We start from the raw sequence: 11,345 nt of genomic DNA on the forward strand, positions 1-11,345 counted from the left end.
CTTTGGAGGGGGGTGGTATCATTTGGGGAGCGAATGGCACCCTTTGGAGAGGAGGGGGCATCCTTTGGAGGGGGTGGCATCATTTCGGGAGGGGTGGCATCCTTTGGAGATGGGGTGGCATCATTTGAGGAGGGTTGGCATCCTTTGGAGAGGGGATAGCATCATTTGAGGAGGGGTAGCATCCTTTGGAGAAGGTGTGGCATTTTTGAGGAGAGGTGACATTGTTTGGGGAGGGGTGGCATCCTTTGAAGAGGGTGTGGCATCCTTTGGGGAGGGGTGGCATCCTTTGGGGAGGGTGTGGCATCCTTTGGAGAGGGTGTGGCATCATTTGGGAAGGGTGTGGCATCCTTTGGGGAAAGGGTGGCATCCTTTGGAGAGGATATTCTATCTTTCAAGAGCAACGTACGTTAAGTGTGGAATGAAGAATAATGAATTATTGTGACAAAGATTTGGGCTCCTTTAGATTTAATATGGTCCAGCTAATGCTGACTCCCCACCTCTTTCAATGAGATGAGTAGCATTCCCTCACTCCTAAACTAAGAATCCCCAAATGAGAGGTGCACTAATTGCACCTGAGCACCCCCCTTTCATTTGGGGGCCCTGTTGCCACTCACTGACCCACAGGCAGGAAAGGCCAATTTGCAGTTGTGGGGTTGTTTGTTGGCAGTTCATCCCTAAATCCTGGCTAATGTGGGAATCCAAGTCCCTGATTTAGCACACTAGAGATAATTTAGAAGTCTATAATAAAAAGCTGACATTGTTTTATTATTCCCACTATCCTAAAAGGAACTCTTTTTTATTCACTGGCTATAAAACTCCTTGAAGTTTCAGGTTCTCATTGCTTAACGGCTTGATTTAGGGGCCAAAGGGTACATAAGGCAGATTTTGATATTTACAAAGTGACTCGCGGTTTTAACCAAATAGAAATCCAACATATGGCTGACCTGGTCTAGAAAGGAGGTAACATTTGCCTAAGAAATTACCCCCAAAACTTAGCAGCTCCAGACAACGTATATGTATTATCCCACAGTGTCTGTGTGGCAGTCAGGAATTGCAGTGCTGCCTAGGTGGGGCCTGTGGCCCAGGGGCTGTCAGAAGGCTGCCATCAGTGCTGTCCAGGGCTGGAGTCATCTCAGACCTGACTGGGGCAGAACCTGCCCCCAGCGTCTGGCCTGTGACTGTCAGCGGCTTCAAGATCCAGTTTTATTTATTTATTTATTTATTTATTTATTTTTTACTTTATTTAATTTGTGTTTTGAGATGGAGACCCCAGTCTGTCACCCAGGCTGGAGTGCAGTGGCATGATCTCGGCTCACTGCAACCTCGGCCTCCCAAGTTTAAGCGATTCTTCTGCCTCAGCCTCTCAAGTAGCTGAGATTACAGACATGTCACCATGCCCAGCTAATTTTTGTATTTTTAGTAGAGATGGGGTTTCACCATGTTGGCCAGGCTGGTCTCAAACTCCTGACCTCAGGTGATCCACCTGCCTTGGCTTCCCAAAGTGCTGGGATTACAGGCATGAGCCACCGGGCCCAGCCAAGGTCCACTTTTAGACTCATTCCTGTGGGTTTCTGTTCTGGGCTACACACAGCCTGGCTGCCAGCTTCCCCAGACGGAGCCACCCAGGGAGAGAGGGAGGGAACCCCCCGTGAGAAGCCAAGGTCTTTCTATAACCTAATCCCACAAGTGTCATCACTACTGCCAGAACCCACTTATTTAAACCAGTCAGTAAGTCGAGGGGTGTGGACCGCCCACAGGCACTAACACCAGGAGGCAGGAATCCTTCCGGCATCTTAGAGGCAGCTGACCGCAGGGGGATTCCCTCAAAGGCCCATGGCTAGGTTTGTTTGACAACTGTGATCAGGGGTCAATTTTGCTGTTTGTGGTGATTCTATGAGATCTCACATCTATAGTGACTGTGTGCTATAGGCTGAATTATGTCACACCACAAAATTTACATGAATATTGGAAATAAATATGTCCTGGCCCCCAGCACCTCAGAATGTGACCTTATTTAGAGATAGGGTGTTCACAGAGGTAGCTGAAAGGAGGTCATTAGGGTAGGTCCTAATTCAGTGGGACTGGTGTCCTGATAAAAGGGAAATTTGGATGCAGAGACACGCTCAGAAGGAAGACAATGTGAGGAGCCACAGAGAGAAGATGGCCACCTGCAAGCTAAGGAGAGAGGCCTCAGAGGGTACCAGTACTGCCCACAGGGTGATCTGGACTTTCCACCTCCAGGGCTGTATGACAATAAATGGGCTTTGGTTTAACCCACTATATTTGTGGTAACATGTTATGGCAACAATAGAAAATGAACGCAAAGTCTGTTTTAGAGGTAGCCAGAATAGTTTGGGTTAATAGAGGCTTCTGGAATTCTTTTTTTTTTTTTTTTGACACGGAGTCTTGCTCTGTCGCCCAGGCTGGAGTGCAGTGGCGTTATCTCTGCTCACTGTGACCTCCGCCTCCTGGGTTTAAGCAATTCTCCTGTCTCAGCTTCCTGAGTAGTTGGGATTACAGGTACATGCCACCATGCCCAGCTAAGTTTGGTATTTTTACTAGAGACTGGGTTTCACTATGTTGGCCAGGCTGGTCTTGAACTCCTGACCTCGTGATCCACCCTCCTCGGCCTCCCAAAGTGCTGGAATTACAGGTGTGAGCCACCAGGCCCAGTTGGCTTCTGGAATTGTAAGAATAGACAGGGCATATCTGAAGCCCTGTCTAGACAATGTTTTTGTTGGTATTATGAATTGATGGTGCACAGTTACTACTAAATACACATAATCTGTGTAAAGAAGGAGAAAGTTACTATATGAGAGCTTCAGCACTCCCCTGACATGAAAAAGAGATGAGCACTTCATCCCTTTTACCTTGCTGTACTCATCCAGGCTGTATCCATTTAGTCCAGTTCCAGGTGAGGATGCTGATTTCTATCAAATAGCCTTTCTGGGATTTTTAAGCCTCAAGAGAGAACATAAGATTGCATACTCTGTGTCAATAGTTCAGACTTTCAGAAAGAATGAAATTCCTCATCTGCATTTCCTCCTTTCTATCAAGAATCCCATCGTAGTTACCATGTTTATTATACCATTAAGGAGGAGGAGGGGGTCGGCCCGAGTGCACAAAATCAACAGTCACACTAGGAGCTGGTATTGTCAGCTATTCCCCTTGTTTTTTCATACTAACTTATTTTCTCTCCACATTTTTGTCTTGTAGATTCAGAAATCCCTGTGCCAACTAGAACCCTTTGAAACTAACCCTGACTATCATCAACAAGGAATGTGGCTGCTTCCATAGCATATTTGAAGTACAGAACTCAAGAAAATGCTTCCTACTGATGGAGTTTCCTGCAGAGTGGGCCGGAGAAGTGGGGTGCCAGATGGAAGGGCATATTGGATGGAGAGAGAAGGCATTCTTTCTAACAAACAGTGGGAAACCCTAGTGCACACTGGCTTTGCAAGAGTCTTTGGAGGACAGAGCTCACCATTCCTTTGTGCACTTTTTACCCCCAACCTAGAAGGAGTGCCTGTTCCTGTAAGACCCCCTCTCTGCGCTTACAGTGAGTTTGTGAAAGTTCAGATGGTTTCAGCCTTGCTGCTGCCCAGACTAAGGAGAAATGCCAATTGATAAGTTGGACAAGCGATAGCATGTTGTTTGCTGATAGGAGTGCTCCTAGAGATGATGCAACATGACCAACCATGTAGGACCCCCAAATCTCAAAGAACTTTAACAAGAGGACACAAGGCCCATTATTGCCTCAGTTGTACATACAAAACCATGAGCAGAGAGAATGAGGAGACAGAGAACACACACTGATTTACCGAATGCGTGAGGCCTTGACAGACCAGTTCCTTGGGAGGAATGTTTATATCTCACACTTTCTTCAGTTTGCAGAGGAAATCTCTCCTCTTGGGAAGTTTTCAGGGGACATTTTTCTCTGGGTCTTGGTCCTTCTGGGGGTTTTAACAACATAGAACACAATGATTGGAGATCAAGAAAATGAACTGTTCAGCTGATCATCTAAAAAGTGCTTTTACATGTAATATAGAGGCTGTTCTCAAGCCTTGCCAGGGGTGGGTGGGTCCGCATTTAGGCAGCCCTGCATTCTGTGCTTCGTGTGAGTGTGCATTTGTTTGCTCAGACACATAGAACCAGGTGGCATCCTGTGCTATGTCTGGGTGGTTTGGGGGCTCAAAGCCCCTGAGAATCTAAAGGCAAAAGCCCTTATGACTGGAAAAGTGAGGTCGCAGACATATGCCCAAAACCTATGAGCCTCTTGGATGCACTCAGAGAACTGGCCAAGCCTGTGCCACGCTCCGCAGAGAGGCCTGGGCAGAGTCATGAGGCAGAAAGGGCTGCTTTGCAGGTGCTCCTGGGGAGGTCGCAGCAGCTGCTGGTAATCCATCATCCGCCCATCATCAGCCCCATTAGCCCTAAGGACACCTGGAGAGTCCCAAGGCTGCCCCTCTCGAGTGAGAGACAGCTCCAGGAAGATCGAACGTGTCCAAATCCTCACAGGCAGTTAAACGGTTGAGCAGCATCTGGTCTGGCCAGGTCAGACCCCACATCGTTTACACCAGGGGTGAGCCTGGGTGGACTTCACAGGTGGATGGTCCTAGGGTCCTTCCACATGTCTGACCAGCCAACCAGACCCGATGAGCAGAGAGCAGCAGGCCTTCTGTGTAAAAACCACTGTCCAATAAAAAAACGAATCCAGACTTAGTAAGCAGAGATCTTTATGCAAAAGGATATCGCAACAGGAGACACCAGAATACTGCAATAGGGGGAAAGCATTGACCTTAAGGTCTGCAAGCTCTCAAAGGTGACGCAGAGGAGTTTTCTCATATAGGGAGGAATGAATGAGGCTGGAAAGAACCAGGTCTGGGGAAGTGGGGTGAAGGGTGGCTGAGGGGACAAGAGATTGAGGATACTTTACCCTGAGCCTGGCCTGCTCCAGGAGGGGCCAAACATCAGGGCCCTGGGGGAGGGGAGAAGCTGAACCAAGGCTGGGCAAACAAGCACCTTGTGTGGATTGACCCATGGGGACAAGGGGTTCAGGTAGTAATTGATAAGACAAAGATGGCAATGTAGTGGGTGCTATAGTTTGAATAAGGTATTTGTCTCATTAATTCTCATGTTGAAATTTAATCTCCAGTGTTGGAGGTGCAACCTGGTGGGAGGTGCTTAGGTCCTGGGGGCAGATCCTTCATGAATAGACTCCTGCCCTCCCTCGTGGGGAGTGGAGTTCTTGCTCTATTAGTTCCTGCCAAAGCTGGTTGTTAAAAAGAGCCCAGTACCTCCTCCTCTCTCTTTCCCTGTGACCTCTGCACACAGGGGCTCCCCTTCATCTTCCATCATGAGTGGAGGATTCCTGAGGGCCGCATCAGAAGCAGATGCTGGAGCCTTGCTTCTTATAGAGCCTGCAGAACCATAAGCTAAAAAATGTTTTGATAAATAACCCAGCCTCTGGTATTCCTTTACAGCAATGCAAAACAGACCAAGACAGTGGGCCTGTCATGCATCAACAAGGGGCGCTGTAGGGGAGGCAGAATTCTACCTCCCTTATCTTAGGGTCCAGGCTGGGCCCAAGAATTAGACTGACATTAGAGAGATGAGCAGGAGAAAAACATACAGTTATTTAGTACAAATTTAATGTGACACAGGAGCCCTCATAAGGAAATGAAGATGCAAAGATGCAGTTAGGGTCACTTATATACAGAGGTGGACAAACACTAGTAAGTTGTGAGATTTGATAAGGCCACGGGGCTTGGGTGAGGATAGTCAATGGGGTGAAGAAATGACTAGGTCAAAATGCTTACACACTAGGTTGAACAAAGAGTAGTAACTGTGGCAACAACTAGGAAGATAAGGGTTAGTTTAATAAAGTTTGTTTGTATAGATTTCTCTTGGCTTCTGTCTTAGTCTGTTTCGTGTTGTTAAAGGAATACCTGAGGCTGGATGATTTATTGGGAAAAAAAAAAGGTATTGGCTTATGGTTTCCCAGGCTGTACAAGAAGCACGGTGGCTGGGTGCAGTGGCTCACGCCTGTAATCCCAGCTACTCGGGAGGCTGAGGCAGGAGAGTTGCTTGAACTTCCCGGGAGGCGGACGTTGCAGTGGGCTGAGATCACGCCACTGCACTCCAGCCTGGGCAACAGGGTGAGACTCAGGTCAAAAAAACAAAAAAAGCACGGTGGCCCAGCATGGTGGCTCAAGCCTGTAATCCTAGCACTTTGGGAGGCCAAGGTCGGGGGATCAGTTGAACTCAGGAATTCAAGACCAGCTTGGTCAACATAATGACAGCCCATCTCTACAAAAAATTTAAAAATTAGCTGGATGTGGTCCCAGCTACTTGGGAGGCTGAGGTAGGAGGGGCCTGGGCAACAGAGCAAGACTGAAAAAAGAAGGAGAGGAGGGGAGGGGAGGGAAGAAGATAAAAAGAAAGGAAGGAAGGAAGAAAGGGAGCGAAGGAGGGAGGGAGGGAGAGAGAAAGGAAGGGAGGGAGGGAGAATGGAAGGAAGCAAGTATAGGGCCCACCTCTGCTTCTGGTGAGGGCCTCTGGCTGCTTCTGCTCATGGTGGAAGGTGAAGGGGAACCCATGTGTGTGCAGAGGTCACAGGACTGCACAAGAGAGGAAGCCAGAGAGAGAGGGGAGGGGAGTGCCAGGCTCTTTTCAACAACCAGCTCTTCAGGGAACCAACAGAGTGAGAACTCACCCTAAAGGAGGGCAGGACTCTATTCAGAGGGTGACACCTCCAGGACCCACACACCTCCCACTGAGCCCCAGCTCCAACTTTAGGGATCAAATTTCAGCTTCAGAGTTGGAGGAGATTTGGAAGCTTCCACCTTCTGGTCCTTGATGATAAGAACGTTCCCTTCCTTTTACTATAAGGAGAACATCTTTCATAGGGGAATTCTATTTCTTGCCTTTAAGAAACAACAAGAAATTCAGAATGATCTTCCTACACCTGCCTCTTTTTTATTTTTATTTTTATTTTTTTTAAGTGCCTTTATCTCAAAAGAGTTAATATGCCAGAAAGGCATATCTTTACCTTCTTCAGCATCCTAAGGCTCATCTAAGCCATACAGCAAAGGGAGTTCTTTGCAGGTCATAAAAAGTGGAAGATTCCTTTAACTCTGGCTGGATCCCAGAGCTGTATCACTGTGTAAAAGTGGAATGCCGGCTGGGCGCAGTGGCTCACGCCTGTAATCCCAGCATTTTGGGAGGCTGAGGCAGGTGGATCACGAGGTCAGGAGATCGAGATCATCCTGGCTAACATGGTGAAACCCTGTCTCTACTAAAAATACAAAACAAAATTAGCCGGGTGTGGTGGCCGGCGCCTGTAGTCCCAGCTATTTGGGAGGCTGAGGCAGGAGAATTGCGTGAACCCTGGAGGTGGAGCTTGCAGTGAGCCGGGATTGCGCCACTGCACTCCAGCCTGGGCAACACAGCGAGACTCCGTCTCAAAAAAAAAAAAAAGTGGAATGCCAGCTGGGCCTGGTGGCTCATGCCTGTAATCCCAGCACTTTGGGAGGCCGAGGCAGGTGGATCACCTGAGGTCAGGAGTTTGAGACCAGCCTGGCCAATATGGTGAAAACCCATCTCTTTGTGGTGGATACCTGTAATCCCTGTAATCCCAGTTACTTGGTAGGCTGAGGCAGAAGAATCGCTTGAACCTGGGAGGTAGAGGTTGCAGTGAGCAGAGATCGCGCCATTGCACTCCAGCCTGGGCAACAGGAGTTAAACTCCTTCTCAAAAAAGTTTTTAAAAATTAATTTTTAAAAAAAGTGGAATGCCGCATGCTGGCTTTTGGAAGGCTCTTCCCACCCAAGTCATGAGGAAGGGAGAAGAGGATTGCTGAGGAGACACGAGGAAGCTTGTGCTGGAGAGAGATGATCTCCACCGCCGTGGCCTACCCGCATCAACCCTTCACAATGCTGGTGCTAGCTCTGGTGGCCACGACCAACAAGCACTAATATAAGGGAGAGGCGGCCGAGTGGCGTGCCCTGTGGACCAATCAGAGAGTAGAGGGCCATCACGCCACCTGAGGCCAGCCAATGAAAACGCGGCAAGCTCTATAAAAGCAGGCAATCAGCTGAGGTCTGGTCAGAGGACACAGCAGAGACAACAGTTTCAAATTCATGGCCCGAACCAAGCAGACTGCGCGCAAGTCGACGGGTGGCAAGGCGCCACGCAAGCAGCTGGCCACTAAGGTGGCTCGCAAGAGCGCACCCGCCACTGGCGGCGTGAAGAAGCCGCACCGCTACCGACCTGGCACGGTGGCGCTTCGCGAGATCCGCCGCTACCAGAAGTCCACTGAGCTGCTAATCCGCAAGCTGCCCTTCCAGCGGCTGGTGCACGAGATTGCTCAGGACTTCAAGACCGACCTGCGCTTCCAGAGCTCGGCCGTGATGGCGCTGCAGGAGGCGTGCGAGTCTTACCTGGTTGGGCTGTTCGAGGACACCAACCTGTGTGCCATCCACGCCAAACGGGTCACCATCATGCCCAAGGACATCCAGCTGGCACGCCGTATCCGTGGGGAGCAGGCCTAGGAGGGCCATCTCGCCACCTGAGAGGTTGCCCAACGTTCACCCCAAAGGCTCTTTTAAGAGCCACCCACCTGGTCGGAAGAGTTGCTGTAGCAAGCCAGGCTCTTGGGTTTTGGGGGTTCCTTCCGCTGGCCGGTGCTGGCTTACCTAATTCTGATTAGGGTGGGAGGCTGGCGAATCCTGTGTTCACCCTGTCCAGTTAGGAGGCCAGCTACTCATGCGTGTTACCTCCCAGCCTGTCTCCAGTTACAAGTCCAGCTAGTCGTGTGTGGTGCTAACTTGGTCTATCCCTTTAGATAAGAATCATGGTTGGTCTGTTTGGGGACCGGGTGTTGAGGGTAGCGTAACTGGCCTATCTCCAGTTAGGTAAGCAACCCCAGCTAGTTGTGTCAACTCAGCCTATCTACAGTTAGGTTGGAAGGCTGGCTGGTCTTGTGTGTTCTCAGCTCAGCCTCTTTCAAATTGTTACAAGTCCTGCGTGTGTGTGTGTGTGTGTGTACACACAGCTTATTTCCAGTGAGGTTACCAGTCCAGCTAGTCTTCTACCTAGACAGCCTGTTAAGGCCAGCAAGTAGTATGTGTTATCTTGGCCTATTTTCAGTTAGAAGTCCAGCTACTTCACCAGTGTGGCAGCTCAGGTCTGTAATCCCAGCACTTTGGGAGGCCAAGGCGGGTGGATCACCTGAGGTCAGGAGTTCCAGACCTGCCTGGCCAACATGGTGAAACCCCATCTCTACTAAAAAGACAAAAATTAGCCAGGTGTGGTGGCACATGCCCGTAATCCCAGCTACTTGGGAGGCTGAGGCAGGAGAACTGCTTGAACCCAGGAGACAGACGTTGCAGTGAGCCAAGATCATGCCACTGCACTCCAGCATGGGCAACAGAGCGAGACTCAGTCTCAAAACCAAAAAACAAAACAAAACAAAACAAAGTCCAGCTACTTGTGTGTGTTAACTCAGCCTACCTCCTGTTAATTTAGAAAGCTGGCTAGTTGTATATCTTGTTAACTTGGGCTATCTCCCATTAGGTTAGAAGGCTGGCTAGGGGTGTGTGTGTGTGTATGTGCGCACGTGCACGTGTGCCCATGTGCACACACATATGTAGCTGTGATGTTGGCCCATCTCCAGTTAGAAGTCCACGTCATTGTATGTGTTACCATACCCAATCTCCCATTCAGTTAAAAGGCTCGCTAGTCATGTATGTTGTTAATTCACCCTATCTTCTGTTAGGGTAGATGACTAGCTAGTTGTGTGTGAGAAGCGCAGCCAGGCATGTGCATTGTTAATTCAGCCTAAGTGAAATCAATACTGGGAAACCCCAGCCTAAAGTTCAAAGAGGGCACTCTGCCCTGGAAATCAGCTTACTGAGCAGTCGCAGACAGGGGTGGCCCATGTGCCCGGCACTTTGAAACAGGCTTCCCAGCGCCACAAAGTAGTCTGGCAGTGCTCTGGGGATGAGAGACACAGAGACCAACTTGCTGAGAAATCCTACAGCTAGGGCAGCAGGCCACAGATCCAATAGTAGACTTATGTCGGGAAAACCTGAGGATGGCTGTGAGGATAAGGATGTAGGGATTGTCTCCCTCTGGTACAGATTGGAATCATTTATTTGTTAAAGGCTTTATTAAACTGAATGAGGCCAAGCACTACCCCATGCTGGGATCATGGAGGGAATAAAATCCATTTCCTGTGGGAATAAAATCCAATCCCAGAGTGGGCTGCTGCCCACTCTGCTTTCAAGGTGCTTATGCTTGAGTGAAGGGGGCCTGTATTGTGTGTAGAAGCAATGATAGTAAAAGATGCTCTTAAACATAGCAAGGGGTGTGCGCAAAACGCTATCAATAGGCAACAGTGGATTTTATAAGTCTCTTTGAACCCAATTTATAGCCTGTAGACTCAAAATTCAAAAGCTTCATCAATTTATTAGTACACACATAACTGAACATCATACCTTTTAAATCTCAGGATATATTTAAACTTATGAGTGCCAAATCCTTGGAGAGCTATCCAGAAAGCCTAGAATATTCAGGGAGAGCTGTGTTCTGGTTTTGAAAGTCAGTTCTGACTTTCAATACTAGACTCTTTTGGGATAAATTTAAGTTTTCCCTTTTTGTTTTGTTTTTCCAGAGACAGGGTCTTGCCATGCTGCCCAGGTTGAAGTGCAGTGGCCATTCACAGACATGAGCATAGTGGCCAGCCTCGAACTCCTGGGCTCAAGCCATCTTCCTGCCTTAGCCTCCCAAGCAGATAAAGTTCAAGTCTTCTATACTTTACAAAGCCCTTGTCCTGATAAAGTCTTGCCCAGTGGTGGAGAGCTAAACCTATGTAACCTTGCTGATGATCTTGCTGGGCAGCCTGGAGGGAGCAGTAATTTGGGCAGCTAGCTACATTTACGTAACTGGATGCAGATAATGCATTCTTGACAGGATCATGATCAAGCTTTGCCTTCTGTAGGACACCAAGCCACTTGAGCAGCCCCCTGTCATTCTGGTCTTTGTATGAGAACAGAGTCTAAGTTTGGCAGTATGGCACATGCCTGTAATCCTAGCTACTGGGGAGGCAAGAGGATGGCTTCAGCCCAGGAGTTTTTGAGGCCAATCTGGGCAACAGACCCTGTCAAAAACAACAACAACAAAACAAAACAAAGAACAAAACAAAACAAAAAAACAACAACAAAAAACAAGAGCTTGGTCTTTTTTTTTTTTTTTTTTTGGGATGGTGTCTGGTTTTTTCTCCCGGGTGGTGGTGGGTGGCGCTATGTTGGCTGACTGCGAGCCCCACCTCCCGGGCTTTTGGG

The 11,345-nt window shown here is 48.7% G+C and overlaps 1 protein-coding gene across 1 annotated transcript; it reads left to right on the forward strand.

The window, feature by feature from the left end:
* Nucleotides 1-8,100: 8,100 nt before the first annotated feature.
* LOC112611669 (histone H3.1) lies at nucleotides 8,101-8,664 on the forward strand. The gene has a single exon (XM_025365664.1). The coding sequence runs from the start codon at nucleotides 8,142-8,144 to the stop codon at nucleotides 8,550-8,552; it is 411 nt and encodes a 136-aa protein (XP_025221449.1). The 5' UTR covers nucleotides 8,101-8,141; the 3' UTR covers nucleotides 8,553-8,664.
* The last annotated feature ends 2,681 nt before the right edge of the window (nucleotides 8,665-11,345 follow it).

The sequence above is a fragment of the Theropithecus gelada genome, chromosome 1 (genome assembly GCF_003255815.1).
Source record: "Theropithecus gelada isolate Dixy chromosome 1, Tgel_1.0, whole genome shotgun sequence".
Taxonomy (NCBI): Eukaryota; Metazoa; Chordata; class Mammalia; order Primates; family Cercopithecidae; genus Theropithecus; species Theropithecus gelada.

What these genes read in the sequence shown, in the direction of transcription:
- LOC112611669 (XM_025365664.1), top strand. Translation starts at nt 8,142, where the DNA reads ATGGCCCGAACCAAGCAGACTGCGCGCAAGTCGACGGGTGGCAAGGCG.